Consider the following 18,076-nt stretch of genomic DNA (forward strand, 5'->3'; position numbering starts at 1 on the left):
TTATACGGAGCTACTGAGCAATTTGATCCCGTAGATGGACTTGGCTGACCTGATACCAAACCATCCTTGTCCCAATGATACAATGCAGGCAGCTTTACTTGGAAAATTATATTTATTTGCTTCACCGTGCAAACAGAATATCTTCGCTTTTGTTCCTTAAACTGATTAAATAATAATGAATACAATAACTAATTACATACAAACATTTCGCCCTGCGGCGTGTTCTAACAGCGACCTGTGACCTGCGTCGTGCTGTCAAAAACCATTGCCCTTTCCGGGTCAAACTCCTCCTTCATACAGGTGTACCCGACGCCTGAATACTTTTACCAACGGATTTCCAGTTCCGCATTCGCGTTCTGCGCTCTGATTGGCCACTGACGTTTGTGGTCGCGCCAATCGTGTGACGGCAAGTTCTGCCACCGGTTAAGCTTAGGCACTCTTTCGAAGTTGGTTAAGGTTAGAGTTTGTCTTAGAGCAGGGCGATAGAACACCAGCCCTGATTCCAAACTCTAACCTTAACCAACTTCGAAAGAGTCGCCTAAGCTTAACCAGTGATAAACTAGGCATTAGGCATAAAAGAAAATGGTTTGTTTCCTGTTGGTTGTTAGTTAAGGCATGGGTAGGTAGGGAATTTATTTTATTTTATTCTTTCCCACGGCGACTATGGATAGGGAATTTCTTTATTTAATTAAAATGTTAACAACAACATGGATGCATGTACTCTGCCAGCATGTTTAATATCCATAATACTAAAGGTTTGACTAAGATTTATATGAAACGTTATCATTAAAAAAAAAAAAAATCTGCTTTTTTTCTATTTTTTTTTTTAAAAACTTATAAAATATATTGGGTCGCACCTAAATCGGCAGGGTCGGTCGGCAACTGGAAACAAACAATATGTTTTGTTATGCCTTAGGTAGTTTGCTGCTGTTCGAGGCGGAAATGGCCGCGTCACGCGATTGGGCGCACATGTCACATGACCAGAAACGTCAGTGGCCAATCAGATCGCACCAGAAACGTCAGTGGCCAATCAGATCGCAGAACGCAGAACTGGAAATCCGTTGGTAAAAGAATAGACGCGTACCTGACACTTATATAAAAGAAACGCCACCCCCTGGTCACATAAATCCACTGCACATTAAATCCATTTTGGCCATTACAGTTACATTTGCACTCTGGTTGGATGCCAAACTTATTTTCGTTGTATTGTACTTGTGTTGTATGATGACCATACATTTGAATGTAATGTAATCTAAATCCACACAGGAAGTGACTTACGAAGTAGACCGCTCCGAAGCTGCCATGTCCGATCTCCCTCAGGTCTGTGAAGAGCTTCTCGGGGTCGTCTCTGTAGAACAGCTCAGCCACCTCCGGGTCCTTCAGGCTCCCTGCCCGCACACTGGATGGCATGGCCAGCGCCTGCCAGGGAGGGAGATTGTCTGTTATCTGGAAGGTTAACAGACCTTCACGCTGCCAACATGGCCAACTTGAAGCGAGACCTAGGTAGGGCTGGGCGATATGGCCTAAAAATAAAATCTCCAGATTTTTTTCACATCACATCCGATTTACATAAATATTTTTCTCTTAAAAACTAGAGACGCTAAGGAAATCATTCAAATAAACGTTCACCAATCTCCACTTAAAAAAAAATATATATATATATAAAAGGTTAGGCATAACAAAAAATATTGTTTGTTTCCTGTTGGTTGTCAGTTAAGGCCATGGGTAGGGACAAGTCTGTCCACTGTCTCTGGTTTTAAAACTGCCCTGTTGCAGGTCAAAATAAAAAAATCTTCCGATATCGATTATTAAAATATATCACGATAATTATTGTTATCGTTATATCGCCCAGGCCTAATTATTCAAAGTTACTACTTATTAGGGCTGACCTTCAAAGTTTTTTTTGGCTATCGAAGCTTCGTGGGCCGAGCTTCGATTTTAATTCGAAGCTTCGAAAGAAAAAGAAAAAATATATATTAATTATAATATATATATATATATAAAGGGAACAAACTTAACTTTTTGACTTAAAAACTACCAGCCGGGCAGATTTTTTACTAGCCAAAAATTATAAATAGCTTTTTAGTATATCGCCATGTGTTATTATTACTATATAATTGTTGTTGTTTTCAATTAATATCATAAACAACATAAGGAATATTAGCATAATTTTGAGTGGACTGAAGGAATGAGTCAGCGTTAATAGTTTTAAATGCAAATAATTTATTGAAACATAGAAGTGGGGTCGGGACACACACACAGTTTCAACTCACCACCCCCGCATCATATTGTAGTCAACTTCCACTTTCAACTTTTTTATATTTGAATATCAACATTATCTGTCCATCCTCAGTAATCCTCAGTTTACTATAATATACTCCTGTCCTGAGTCCTGACTAGTGACTTTGTCGTCTTTCCAAACGCACACACACAGGGAAGGGGAGAGTGCCCCCCCATTTCCCTTTACCCAGTCCACACCGTCTGCTGTTCTCTATGGCTCTGCGCCTCTGCCTCTAATCAGGATTAGCTTACGCTAACGTTGTAGTGATTGTAATGGTACATAAACGTTAATTTCGGGCGATGTGGGCATAAAGGAATGGCGACGGTGCAAAGCATGTAGATGCATTTGACCCGTTGTGAGAAGAAGAAAAAAACACCACAGACTTATTTCGAGTCTGTAGGCACACTGCTGTGTTAACGCTACTCTGCTTTCAGAAACACGGACCTGGGCGGATATAATGACTCGCGGAGTTGCTACAGGGTTTTCAAAATAAAGAGTATCATATGAACCTGAGCGTTGCTAGCTGCCGGAGCCCAGATATTATGACTGGAGCTGCGCTTGGGGCGGAAATGAGACCCGCACAGGATTTTCAAAATAAGAGTATCGATATGAACTACACGCCAGATGGCGGGCAGACCTATTATCTTTAGTCGCCAGACGTTAAATCTACAGGCCATTGGCGCGTGGTTATTTTGTTCCCTGTATATATATATTTTTTTATCTTATGTTGTGGGACTTGTACGGTAAACTTTGTTATTTTTAAATGTGCTCTATAAATAAAGTGGATTGGATTAATTAATTAAGTAGCCCCTTTCGTGACTGTGACGCAGCCAACAAGGTTTCACTCGGCTGCTCTCACAGCCAACGACATGACATCACATAATTATGTTGCAACCTTCGTCTATCAAGCAAACAATTATATTATATTTAATTTATCATTTATAATTATATCAGACAATGCACCTACAAAAGCAGATGATTACAATTAAATTAGCCAACTTGGTAACACATTAGTCATAGCAGCATAGGCATAGATAGCCTTATTAATGTTTTGTGTGGCGTCGCCGTCGTGTACAATGCATTTGAGGCAAAACGATTTTCTCTTTTCTTTTTTACACTGATTTTTTTTTTAATGTTCGAAGCTCATGCCATCGAACGAAGCTTCGAAGTATTTAAGACAGCCCTACTACTTATGATTAACAAAGGCATTCGTTGTGGCATTAACGTTATATAGTTACACGTTCAATAACATCAGCGTATTTACCCGACCATAGCAAGCATTACTCATTCATATCTCTCACTTCCTTCCTTTGCTCAGAGAGCCCGTACTGATTGTACCCATTCTGCAATCTGTTAATAAAGTTTTCAATCAGACAAATGTATAGAAACGCTTTTATTATAACATTTGTTGCAGTAAAATCATTATGCCTCGTTTAGTCCTCCTAATAAACAAGTCTTGAGCAAGACAAGTTAGTCTGTTATGAAAGCCAGTGAGTATTGTATGACTCAGACTTCAGCAATAATCATGACTCATGAGCATTATAAAATAAAAACACATGGCATGGTGGAATTAATACCATAAACATATTTCTTGATGTTTCCTTTTTTTAAGTAAGTAAACATGCCTATGTTCATATCGGTGAGCACAATTTGTAACACAAAAAGAGAGACGTGTAGCCTATTTATTTATTTAATATTTTATTTATAAATTTTATTATTATTATTTTATTTGTTGCCATGACTAAAATAATAGTCAAGCATAGGGCCAAAACAATTTCATAAACAATATAATTTTTTGTTATATGTTATAATAAAAGCTTTTCTATACATTTGTCTGATTGATTGAAAACTTTATTAACAGATTGCAGAATGGGTACAATACAGTACAGCTCAGTGGACTGGAGGATGAAGACCAGAAAAAGACTTTCGGCTTTTTTACATAAGGGTCCTCCATTTTCAATTCATCAAAACATTTAGAGACACACAAATATACAGTAGTTTCATAAAAAAATAAAATAATAATAATAATATATATAAAAAGATAAATGATAAATATCGGTATCGGTATTGTGTTAGTTGAACAATCGGTATCGGTGGCAAATTTTCATATCGGTGCATCCCTAATTTGACTTATGGGATCTGAAAATCAGACAGGGGGGCGTTATGAGAACTGAACATCAGATGGGGGGGTGTTGGCCAAAAGAAGGTTGAGAAGCACTGGTCTCGGTATTACCGTTAGGTAAAAGCATTGGACCGAATGAATGGCCGCTCCTTAGAACACGCAACCGATAGGCACAGCCGACATTTACATTTAGCTGAACGCTTTTATGCAAAGCGACTTACAAGTTCTGTATGACAAGTCATCAGGAAGGGCACAACTGAGTCAGCTGAGTAACAATGTTCATCAAAGTGTTGAGTGCTACAGCAGAGAAACAGAAACACATGTCTTTAAAAAGACACGGGGGCTGCAACAGCTTTGCACACAGGAAGGTAAATTGATGGTGCGCCTGGTCGGCGCTGCGGGCTGATAATTTGCCACCGTCTGGACCGAGTGTGACCAAGGTTTAATTCCACCCCCACAGCTAAAGCATGACACAACCATCAGAGTCAATTAGTGATCTGGGGGTTTCCTGGTTTTTAGAGAGGCTTGTCACCACCAGTGGAGTGGGTTTTGTTGGGGTGTAGAGGATTGCACACTAACAGAATTGACCCATCTCGAACTCCACCCTCTGAGTTTGAGATGGGGCAGAGTTTGAGATAGGGCAGGCGTACGGCTACTGGTCTGGAACCAATTCATAAGCAGCAAAATTACACGAATGGAACTCATTTAGAATATTCATGTCTGGAGAAAAGTATTAGATAATTTGCTATAACTTCCCTTAAAACACATCCAGTGCCATTCATGGATAAACACGCGTCTGGCGCCCGACGGTTGAGTGCCATTCACGGATTAACACGTTTCTGGACCGTTATTTATTTTATTTGCTATTTCCATTGATAATTCATCGCAGGCTGTCCTGAATGGGTCTGAGATTGCAAACGTCCAATACCACCGCCTAACGCCTTGCGGCCGCTATTGCACTCCATTTGGAACGATGTGGCTTGGTGTCTGGGCCGAGCTGCGGCGTGCGGGCGGGGTCTAACTACTCAGGCAAGGCAAGCGCTTATAACGGATGCATCGACGAGGGTTGGGCCCCCCTGTTCATGTTCAATGCAGGATTTAATACGTTGGAAACACAATCACGATCAGTACTTGGAATGGCGATCAGATAATTGGAATATTCTTTTTGCAGTACATCATAGACAAGGTAAGGGGTATATGTTATCAATCTTGCGTCGATCCGATAATTCCTTCCCCGCGACCGGAGCGTGTGTACTGTGTAGTAATGTATTCCGTTGGTGACGATCGAAGCATAGAACCCCCCCCCCCTTTCATGAAACATAATACCGATAATCTAGCGTTGATTTCAGATCGATTGTCGATCCAAGAGAGGAATGGCATGCTTCCTAATGAAATGCAATAAAACGCTGTTTAGCGGCGTTTCGTGGGATTACACAGAATTACTCTAAAACTATACTCATATTCACCACGGTATAAAACGGGAATGTATTGATGAAAAAATTATTTTTTTTGCATCTTGACCAGAAGAAACTCAATGACAATCGACTATATTATTAGATCCATAGCTATAATATTTAATATAGTTTTATCACTGCAAACACAGGCATGTATCCCCATTCATTAAGCGCTGGCACACACAGCCCACAGTGACCTCTCGTGACTGGCACTGGAACTGGATGTGTTAAGGTGGGAACAAAAAACCAGCCAAAAGTTACATTAAGATAAACACTACATTGTTACTCAGCTGATAAGAGTTGTGCCCTTCCTGATGACTTGTCGTACAGAACTTGTCGCTTTGGATAAAAGCGTAAGCTAAATGACTAAATGTAAATGTAAACAAATACATTGGGGACTTGATGTGAGAAGTGTGAGAAATATCACACAGACTTAATCAGCCATAAAATGTTTGTGTGAGCCCTTACACTCAAATGAGGTTTATATTCTAACATTGCTAGGTAGGAGGTCTGAATTAAAACCTCATTTGGGTGTAAGAACTCAAACATTTTACACCCTGGCCTCACAAATTCAGAGCCCTATTCATCGTTTAGAGCAGCCCCAGATTTTACATCCCAGTGACATCACTGATTGAAGGGTTCCCCCTCTGATTTATAGCTTGAGTGGTGCTTGTACACAAATACTGTCCTGAGGCAATGGAAGAACACAATGTGAACTCTCAACATTGGGAGTATTCTCCTGTAACCATTATTAAGGCACAAAGCTGTCATCAACTCCGGCCTTCAGTATTGACTTCTGGGACATTGACCATTGTGTGGAATGATGTTTTTTTTAACATGCTGTGACACAAGCCTGACAGCACAGCAATGTACTTCTGCTACGTCTATGCTAGCATGTCCGTGTTTCTAATGGGACTCACCCACAAACAGGGCATGTCAATCAAAAAAGGAGAGTCTTCTTATATGGTCAAATTAGAGTAGATCTGTAACCATTCCAATTAAACAACTTGGCCTACCAATCTCAGCAACGTCCCAAATGAAATGTCACAACATGCATTCTATGACACATGTCCCTATTGTGCAACCCAATGAGGAAGTGTACGCTTCCCTTTTAAAATGATTAGGGACTGAGGCAAATATAGCAGTCGAGTCTCAAGCAAGCACTTATTCCAATTCACCAAGCATTCATTCATTAAACGCACACCCCCTCCACTGCCAGACCAGCAGCAGCAAGTGTCAACAAATGTTGCTTCATCCGAGATGGTCTAAAAGGCAAGCTAAGTACATAGTCAACAGGTTTGGTTTGATTGGAAACTTTATTTAACAGATTGCAGAATGGGTATAATACAGTACGGCTCAATACACACAATTGTTAAGGGGATGCAGACCAGAGAAAGACTATCGTCTTGTTTACATCAGGGTCCCCCATTTTCAATTCATAATAAGGACATAAACAGGACTATGAGAAACACATTGTGCATGATTATCATCTTATGGGTGAACTAACTAAACGTTCATTATATTACTGGTTGGCTATTCGCTCGCCGTGGCTATCCGGACCGGAATGGTTGCCAGGCGGTTTTGCACTTGGCTGGTCAATTAGGCTATCCTTGCCTATAGCAAAGAAATGCAAGCCACCCATCTCTAGAGTAGACAACAACAAGTTCATGCTGGCTGGGCTAGCTCGCCAACCCATCCAGGATACAGGGCCATTGATTGATTGATTGAAAACTGTATTAACAGATTGCAGAATGGGTACAGTACAGCTCAATACACACAATTGTTAAGGGGATGCAGACCAGAGAAATACTTTTAGTCTTGTTTACATCAGGGTCCCCCATTTTCAATTCATCAGGACATATATGACATACATGACATACAGATAGACAGTACTGCTACATAGATACATTTATGACATACCAGATTTGCCAATACAGTACAGCAGGCTATCCGGAATGGTTGCCAGGCGGTTTTGCACTTGGCTGGTCAATTAGACTATCCTTGCCTATAGCAAAGAAATGCAAGACACCCATCTCTAGACAACAACAAGTTCATGCTGGCTGGGCTGCTGCTCGCCACCCGTCCAGGATACAGCAGCAGGGCCAATACAATAAGCTTGACTGCACGTCAATATCTCTAATGCATTCAACAAGCTGGGTAGCTGTTCTTCACAGTGGCTCGCAAAACACTTACAAACGAACGTGGAATAATAAGCCACTCGACATCAACCAGTTGAATGATTTATGACATGATGTCTCACCGTGGCTGAAGGGATCCACTGGAGCTAGCTGGAGAGCTAGCTTACTGTCCTGGAAGGAAAATACTGCTGTCGCTCTCCGTTCCACCACGTCTCTTGTTGTTGTGTTTATTCAACACAAACAACACGCATTCTCCTGGTCACTGTTTTTACTTAAAGTCCTCTCCATTTCGCCGTTCTTCCCGGTGACCTGGCTAGCTAGCAGCACGATATAGCACCAGTGGTGTGTCTGTCAGTCAGTTCAGCGGCTAGCCAGCAGGCTGCTGACGTCTGCCAGCTAACGGGGCTAACTGCTTTAGTTATCCTTCCGACGTTAGCCACCGAGCTAACGCTACAACAGGCAATGATATGAGACGTAACGTTACTCAAAGGAAAACTGGATCATGAATTCCCAATTGTCTACTTCCTCCTTCACCATGTACTGTCATTACGCGGGGGTTGTCGGCGGGTTTCATCACTCGGACTGGGATGATCCATTTTTTCTTCCCCTCGTCTCTCATCCGTTTTTGTTCAGGACTTCATATCTATGTTCATGATGGCGGAGCGGGGCGGGAGCCGAAAGGAAACCGGAAGTGTTCTTCTTCGACGCTTTAGCAGCGTGCATATAGTAGTCACTAATGATGCCCCCCCGATGGATGGATAGATGGATAGATGGATAGATCTGGATAGATCTGGATAGATGGATAGATGGTTTGATTGATTGAATTGATTGAATTGATTGATTGATTGATTGATTGATTGATTGATTGATTGATTGATTGATTGATTGATTGGTTGAAAACTTTATTAACAGATTGCAGAATGGGTACAGTACAGTACAGCTCAATACATACAATTGTTAAGGGGATGCAGACCAGAGAAAGACTTTCGTCGTGTTTACATCAGGGTCCCCCATTTTCAATTCATCATAACATATGGTCTCTGACAAGAACAAATTACAGGTTGAAAAAACCCTCAGCTCAGAACTAAGCAAAATCTGCATATGGCTCGCTGATAACAAACTATCATTACACATGGGCAAAACAGAGTCCATTCTCTTCGGTTCAAATAACAAACTCAGCAAGACCGACGGCTTCTCAGTTACAGTGGGTGACAATATTGTCACAAGGAAAGAAGATATTACCTACCTGGGTTCCATCCTAGAGGCAAATCTTTCCTGTGACAAAATGGCATCCAATGTAATAAAAAAAGTCAACCAACGAACTCGTTTCTTGTACCGGATCTCCTCACTGGTAAACAAGAATACCCTGAAGACTCTAGCAGGAGCACTCATTCAAGGGTACTACGACTATGCTTGCACCTCATGGTACCAAAGCACCTCAAAGGCGCTAAAAACAAAATTACAAACATCTCAAAACAAACTGGTCAGACTACTGCTTGACCTTACCCCTAGAACCCACCTCACCCCTGCCCACTTTGACAACCTAGGATGGCTTAGAGTAGACGACAGAGTACAGCAACTTGCAATGGGCCTGGTCTACAAGATACACTACACGACCAAGGTACCCATGTACATGACTAAATACTTCCCAAAGGTCAGTGAATACCACGATCACAACACCAGAGGGAGCTCCACAAATCATGTTAAACCCAGATTCGGCTCAAACAAGGGTCTAAACACGTTTCGCAATTATGCCACATCAATGTGGAACGCCCTACCCAAAGCTGTAAAGGAATGTGAATCACTACCCACTTTCAAAAACTCTCTCAAAAAACACCTAAGGGAGACTGCAACTCGAAACTGGCCCCTGTAAATGTCCGAGCACAACCCCCGCCAATGTACAGTAAATTACCAAGTATGGTCTTGTCAATAATCCAATGTACAGTGTTGTTTGTACAGTTGTACAGTGTCCCCCACCCACCCCTCCTACCCAACCCCCCCCCCCCCCACTCCTACCCAACCCCCCCCCCCCCCCCACTCCTACCCCCCCCCCCCCCCCCCCCCCCCCAACCACCTCCAATGTACAGTCCCACCCCCACCTACCCAATCCAATGTACAGTTTCTACGCCTAATGTATATACTCTGTTCTTTCTGGACTCTTTTTGTATCACAAATACAGTACTGTAATTGCAAATCTGGTATGTCATAAATGTATAGATGTAGCAGTACTGTCTATCTGTATGTCATGTATGTCATATATGTTACGATGAATTGGAAATGGGGGACCCTGGTGGAAACAAGACGAAAGTCTTTCTCTGGTCTGCATCCCCTTAACAATTGTATGTATTGAGCTGTACTGCACTGTACCCATTCTGCAATCTGTTAATAAAGTTTTCATTCATTCATTCATTCATATATGACATACATGCAGGGCTTGACGTGTCGTTGACACCTGCCCACCTGCCCAGGGCTAGTGAAAATGCTGAGTGGCTAGTGACTTTGTTTTTGTTTTCCTCGGTTTTGTCATTTATGATTATTTTTTTGCTGTTTTGATCATGGAGTTTACGTAATTTCTTAGTTGATTGATTGATTGATTGAAAAGTTTATTAACAGATTGCAGAATGGGTACAGTACAGTACAGCTCAATACATACAATTGTTAAGAGGATGCAGACCTGAGAAAGACTTTCGTCTTGTTTCCATCAGGGTCCCCCATTTTCAATTCATCATATGACACACATGACATACAGATAGACAGTACTGCTACATCTATACATTTATGACATACCAGATTTTCAAATACAGTACTCTTTGTGATACTAAAAAAATCCAGAAGAAGAGTATATACATTTGACATAGAAACTGTGCATTGGGGGAGGTTGGGTAGGTGGGGTGGGGCTGTACATTGTTTCTTTCCAGTTTGAGTTCAGTCACGTGGGCTTGGAGTTCACTGCTCGTCCTTTTGGTAAGCTTTGACTGACTTTTACGAAACTCAGAGCATTTTTTGTCTCTGGTTTTCATAGCGGTCAGTATTTCAGTGTGCATCCACGGCTCAGCACGATTTTTTACCATGGGTGGTTCTTAGGGGGGCCATGTTGTTTAGTATTGTTGAAAATTTGGTTTTGAAACCAAGCCATGTTTCTTTAACCAGTGTACCATTGAGCTCATCTGACCAGTCCAGATGGATAGATGGATAGATGGATAGATAGATAGATAGATAGATAGATAGATAGATAGATAGATAGATAGATAGATAGATAGATAGATAGATAGATAGATAGATAGATAGATAGATAGATAGATAGATAGATAGATAGATAGAATAGATAGATAGATAGATAGATAGATAGATAGATAGATAGATAGATAGATAGATAGATAGATAGATAGATAGATAGATAGATAGATAGATAGATAGATAGATAGATAGATAGATAGATAGATAGATAGATAGATAGATAGATCCGGAGAGAGAGAGAGAGAGAGAGAGAGAGAGAGAGAGAGAGAGAGAGATGGATGGATGGATGGATGGATGGATGGATGGATGATGGATGGATGGATGGATAGGAAAATGTACTAGAAATAACAAAATACCCTGGGGGAAAAATCGATGTTGTCCTGGAAATGTTTAATTGTATTTTAGCCCGTCACTGAGATCATCTATGTAAACCTAGGAGTGTATTTAGTTTAACCTCTTAACTCATTGGCCGCCAAACCCGACTTTACTCGGGTTTCGTCGCCTGCCGTTGAGCGCCATACCCGAGTTTTCTCGGGTTTTGATCCTTTGATCTTTTTCCTTTGATCCCCATTCTAAACACTCGCGCGGACCTCCCTGTATCTCCCTTGCACCGCTGCCTATGTTAAAATTGCAATGACGATCGAATCCCGCCAGGTGGCAGTATCGCCTACCTTTTGAACTGGGGATATCAGTTGTCTTCCAGTACTGAGTTACCTCCGGCTGCTTCCGTCTTGGCGTGGATCAGGACATAGCAATCGGTCAGAGATTTGGTGCCTCAGACCTATTCTTTCCCGTATGACAGCCATGCCCAATATACACGAGTAATTGCGATCACCATGGGACGACTGGGATTTATTCATTTTGGAGTACCTTCTGACTGAGGTAAGGTCTATTTTCGTAACCTGCTTGTATTTTTTTTAACCTAAAACATGCTTTTGTGGCGGCTGGTTGGCACAGCGGAGATTGCGCTTGTGCACCAATGCAAGAGACTCCGGTCTCGAATCCGGGTGTCAGCATTGCCTCCGGCTTGGGCCAGCCGTCATACTAACTCAATTGGCAGAGTTAGAGGGTGGAAGTCGATGGGTGGGGATTTGAACGTTGTGGACAGCAACTCCTACAGGTCGTTGGGGGACGCCTGCACAGCAGAGACAGGAAGTAGCGGGGGTAGTATGAGCCTCCCATGCGTTACACCTCGCCACTGAGAGTCCGCGCTGGCAGGTGAAAAGATGTGACAGGCTGCCTCCTTGTGTACCGGAGGGGACACGTGATGCAAGGCTTCTATCCTCCCTACAACCGACCAGTGGGGGGCATAGTCGAGCAACGTTCAAGACAGGGGAGGGGATAATTGGAAACGTGAAATTGGGATGGGAGAAAAATAGAAAATAAGGAGAAAAAGTGGATACAAAAATAAAAACATGCTTTTGTACCGATCACAGTGTCGTATTTTACCGGACCTAAAACATGCTTTTGGTAACGATTGCAGTTTCGGGGTAAGACGACCCCCCCCCCCCCCTTGATGATTTTGTGAAGACACATGGTATATACCTTTGATTTGGAAGTATTTGGGGTTTCAGGCGAGCAACCTGAACGATTTGGGCATAATGCATATAACGCGTCATATCTCGCAATCTATGAAAAAAGACTGGATTATTTTGGAAAGGGGCGATATTTAGCATGGAATAGCACACAAACTAAAGTATGTAGAGATCAAGTTTCAAGTTTCTTTAATAGTTGTCATACAGAAGTACAGAATACTTTTATACAAAATGCTTCTTACTGTTTCGCTCCAGAGACTGTGTTAGACAAGATAGTATGAAATAAAATAGTATAACATGTAAAATAGAAGTAAAAATAGAGGTCACAGTGTTCAGTATAGACATATGTACAATGTTCGATGCAGAATAGAAGTAACTGAGTTACCATACAATATACAATATACTATGCAATGTACTAATATACAATACTATATAGTGCAGAGCAGAAATGGGATGAGGTACAATTTAGGTACAATTTACAGTAAGGTGTGCGAGTTGTAGTGCAAATCCTTTACCAATAAATATAAAGTGTAAAGTGTGTTTAGGTGTTCTAAAGTGTGTAAAGTGGGTGCTACAGTGAGTTGCCCGTTTAAAGTGAGTGTGTGTGTGTGGATGTGTGTGCTGTGTGCATTTGATGGTTGCTGCATAGTGTTTATTGTTCGTTGAGCAGCCTGATGGCCTGGGGGTAGAAGCTCCTTCTGAGTCTTTCTGTGCTCGCCTTAAGACTCCGGTATCGCTTGCCTGACCGCAGCAGTTCAAAGAGGCAGTTGTTCGGGTGGCTGGAGTCCTTGATGATTCTCTTAGCCTTCCCCCTGCACCGCTTGTTGTAAATGTTCTGGAGGGTGGGAAGCCCCCCTCCAATTGTGCGTTCGGCTGAACGTGTCACTCTTTGTAGTCTGCTACGGTCTTGTGCAGTGCTATTCCCAAACCAGGAAGTGATGTTGCCAGTCAGGATGCTCTCGATTGTACATGAGTAGAAGTTCCTAAGGATCTTCTGACTGACTTGGAACTTCCTTAGGCGCCTGATGAAGTAGAGGCGTTGTCGTGCCTTCTTCACAACACTGTCAATGTGTGTGGTCCATGTCAAGTCCTCGGATATGTGGGCTCCGAGGTACTTGAAACTGTTCACTCTCTCAACCGGTGCCCCGTCGATGCTGAGGGGGCTGTAGTCCTTGACCCCCGACCTCCTGAAGTCCACAATCATCTCTTTTGTTTCGCTGACGTTCAGGGAGAGGCAGTTCTCCTGACACCAGGTAGGCCCTCTCGTCATTGGCAGAGATCAGGCCCGATTGGTAACCGACTGGTTAGTCAGTGTTGGACTATGAACAATGCCTGTCAAATGAGCCATAATATTGTCTCCATAGCTATAATACAGAACACACGATGGGTCCGCAAACATCGCTAAAATGGTCAATAACGCTGGCACCATTGAGTAGAAATGGGAAACAGCGTGGCGGTCAATGAGTTAAAGGAACATGCTAAGATTTTGGGAAATTAGCTTACCGTCTTCTCCAGAGAGAGAGAAGAAGATACCAGTTTCCTCTCTGTGTGTTCAGTAGAAAGATCTGGCTGCATGTTAGCCTATCTTAGCACAATGAATGGAAGCGGACATGACCGGTTAGCCCGAATTTGTGCTAACATGCAGCCAGATAGCTTTCTACTGAACACAAAATTCTGGCATGTTCTTTTACCCAGTGAGCTGTGGTGTTCCACAAGGAAGCATACTAGGACCGCTACTGTTCCTAATTCATGCAAATGACATGTCATCAGCTTGTGACTGCAACTTGTTCCTGTTCGCGGATGACTCAGCCCTGCTGGTCTCTGACAGGGACAAGTTACAGGTTGAAAAAGCCCTCAGCTCTGAACTAGGCAGAATCTGCACCTGGCTCGCTGATAACAAACTATCATTACACCTGGGTAAAACAGAGTCCATTCTCTTTGGATCAAATAACAAACTCAGCAAGGCCAACGGCTTCTCTGTTACAGTGGGTGACAATATTGTCACAAGGAAAGATGAAATTACATACCTGGGTTCCATCCTAGAGGCAAATCTTTCCTGTGACAAAATGGCAACCAATGTAATAAAAAAGTCAACAAACGAATAAGATTCTTGTACCGGATCTCCTCTCTGGTAAACAAGAATACCCTGAAGACTCTGGCAGGAGCACTCATTCAAGGGTACTACGACTATGCGTGCACCTCATGGTACCAAAGCACCTCAAAGGCACTTAAAAAAAAATTACAAACATCACAAAACAAACTGGTCAGAGTACTGCTTGACCTTCCTCCTAAAGCCCACCTCACCCCTGCCCATTTTGACAACCTAGGATGGCTTAGAGTAGACGACAGAGTACAGCAACTTGCAATGGGCCTGGTCTACAAGATACACCACTAAGGTACCCATGTACATGTCGAAATACTTCCCAAAGGTCAGTGAATACCACGACCACAACACCAGAAGCAGTTCCACAATCATGTCCAACCCAGATTCAGCTCAAACAAGGGACTAAACACGTTTCGCAATTATTCCACAACAATGTGGAACGCCCTACCCACAGCCGTAAATAATATGAATCCCTACCCACCTTCTGTCTATGTCTGAGTCTCTTAATATGTCATGATGTGCTCTGTCCTTGTGTCCATGACTGTATTGTGACCTGTATCCCTACTATGTCTATGTGCTTTTGTTGTGTTTTTATTCTAATGTTATTTATCTTGATTTTATTCTGATTTGATTTTATTCTGTTTTTATTGCTAACCCTTTTTTTACACAGGATTTTAGCCTGTACCTTCTGGCAGGGGGACTGCCAATGGAAATTAGCCTTTTGGCTAAAATTGGGTGCATTTACATTTGTAAAATGTTTTATTAATGTACACTGTCCCCCTTGAACAAATAAAGTAAACCTAAACCTAAACCTTCAAAACCGCTCTCAAAGAGCACCTACGGGAGGCTGCAATTCGAAACTGGCCCCTGTAAATGTCCAACCCCTCCCGCCCCCCACCCACCCACCCAACCCCCTCCAATGTACAGTTTCTTCCCCCTCAAATGTATATACTCTCTTTTAGAAACTCTGTCTCTTAAACAGTACTGTATATTTGTATATCTTGTATGTCATAAATGTCTGGTTCTAACAGTACTGTTTATCTGTATGTCGTGTATGTCATAAATGTTATGATGAATTGAAAATGGGGGACCCTGATGTAAACAAGACGAAAGTCTTTCTCTGGTCTCCATCCCCTTAACAATTGTGTGTATTGGGCCGTACTGTATTGTACCCATTCTGCAATCTGTTAATAAAGTTTTTAATCAATCAATCAATCAATTGTGGTATTAATATGTACAGTGATACAGTAAGACACTATGGTAGTAAGTCATAATGGCCAGCAGTGTAACTAGTAAGAGTAGTTAAGGGTTATGTACAGATATATATATAGTATATCTACAGATATAATTATATGTAGGTATGTACAGACAGATGTGGATATAATATATATATATATATATATATATATATATATATATATATATATATATATATATATATATATATATATATATATATATATATACGGTAAGAATAAACATATATATATATACAGAATTATTGTACATATTATCATGCAGAGTTGTATGGGTTCTATGCAGGTGTGTGAGCAGGAGAAGGACACCATGAGGGATGACCCTTTACCCCTGAGTCCCTGACCCCTCTGGGCGCTCGACCTGCAGTAACACATCATGATGAAAGTCTGTATTAGTTCCTGTCCGTCCGCAGGCGGATTATGGTTCTTATGCAAACAGATTTATGATTAGTTTACATAACAGTGGGTGAGACCGGCAGAGGACAGAGGACAGAGACAGAGATCAGAGGTCAGAGGGCATAGGACAGAGGGTGGGGCAGAGGACAGAGGGTGGGACAGAGGACAGAGGTTGGGCAGAGGACAGAGGGCAGAGTACAGAGAACAGAGGGCAGAGGACATAAACAAGAAGCAGGTGGTCCAGTCCAGTCCTTTTCAACATGGCAGTGAGCTGATTGTATTAGTGTCCATATTCTCAACAAAGGCTGTATTATTATGACCAGCGTCAGTGACTGTGAGAGGTTCTTGTTCTGCCTGTAGGGGTCCTGTCTTCCTGTAGTGTCTCTGTCTTCCTGTAGTGTCTCTGTCTTCCTGTAGTGTCTCTGTCTTCCTGTAGTGTCTCTGTCTTCCTGTAGTGTCTCTGTCTTCCTGTAGTGTCTCTGTCTTCCTGTAGTGTCTCTGTCTTCATGTAGTGTCTCTGTCTTCCTGTAGTGTCTCTGTCTTCCTGTAGTGTCTCTGTCTTCCTGTAGTGTCTCTGTCTTCATGTAGTGTCTCTGTCTTCCTGTAGTGTCTCTGTCTTCATGTAGTGTCCCTGTCTTCATGTAGTGTCTCTGTCTTCCTGTAGTGTCTCTGTCTTCCTGTAGTGTCTCTGTCTTCCTGTAGTGTCTCTGTCTTCATGTAGTGTCTCTGTCTTCCTGTAGTGTCTCTGTCTTCCTGTAGTGTCTCTGTCTTCCTGTAGTGTCTCTGTCTTCCTGTAGTGTCTCTGTCTTCCTGTAGTGTCCCTGTCTTCATGTAGTGTCTCTGTCTTCATGTAGTGTCTCTGTCTTCCTGTAGTGTCTCTGTCTTCCTGTAGTGTCCCTGTCTTCATGTAGTGTCTCTGTCTTCCTGTAGTGTCCCTGTCTTCCTGTAGTGTCCCTGTCTTCCTGTAGTGTCTCTGTCTTCCTGTAGTGTCCCTGTCTTCATGTAGTGTCTCTGTCTTCCTGTAGTGTCTCTGTCTTCATGTAGTGTCTCTGTCTTCATGTAGTGTCTCTGTCTTCATGTAGTGTCTCTGTCTTCATGTAGTGTCTCTGTCTTCCTGTAGTGTCTCTGTCTTCATGTAGTGTCCCTGTCTTCCTGGAATGTCCCTGTCTTCCTGTAGTGTCTCTGTCTTCATGTAGTGTCTCTGTCTTCCTGTAGTGTCTCTGTCTTCATGTAGTGTCTCTGTCTTCATGTAGTGTCCCTGTCTTCCTGGAATGTCCCTGTCTTCCTGTAGTGTCTCTGTCTTCATGTAGTGTCTCTGTCTTCCTGTAGTGTCTCTGTCTTCCTGTAGTGTCTCTGTCTTCATGTAGTGTCTCTGTCTTCCTGTAGTGTCTCTGTCTTCCTGTAGTGTCTCTGTCTTCCTGTAGTGTCTCTGTCTTCCTGTAGTGTCTCTGTCTTCCTGTAGTGTCTCTGTCTTCATGTAGTGTCTCTGTCTTCATGTAGTGTCTCTGTCTTCCTGTAGTGTCTCTGTCTTCATGTAGTGTCTCTGTCTTCAT

The 18,076-nt window shown here is 42.3% G+C and overlaps 1 protein-coding gene across 1 annotated transcript in view; it reads right to left on the reverse strand.

Annotated features, from left to right (window-relative positions):
• taok2b (TAO kinase 2b) overlaps positions 1–8,625 on the reverse strand; it is a gene marked incomplete at its 3' end in the record, with an annotated part of 65,716 nt that extends 57,091 nt beyond the window's left edge. Inside the window, exons 1-2 of the mRNA XM_084322543.1 lie at positions 8,118–8,625; positions 1,279–1,419 (exon numbers count right to left, since the gene is read on the reverse strand). Of these exons, the coding sequence (XP_084178669.1) occupies positions 1,279–1,410 (132 nt within the window). The 5' untranslated portion in view covers positions 1,411–1,419; positions 8,118–8,625. The remainder of the gene's footprint in view (positions 1–1,278; positions 1,420–8,117) is intronic.
• Between the last annotated feature and the right edge of the window lie 9,451 nt (positions 8,626–18,076).

This window comes from Notolepis coatsorum, assembly GCF_963971535.1.
Source record: "Notolepis coatsorum genome assembly, chromosome: 10".
NCBI lineage: Eukaryota > Metazoa > Chordata > Actinopteri > Aulopiformes > Paralepididae > Notolepis > Notolepis coatsorum.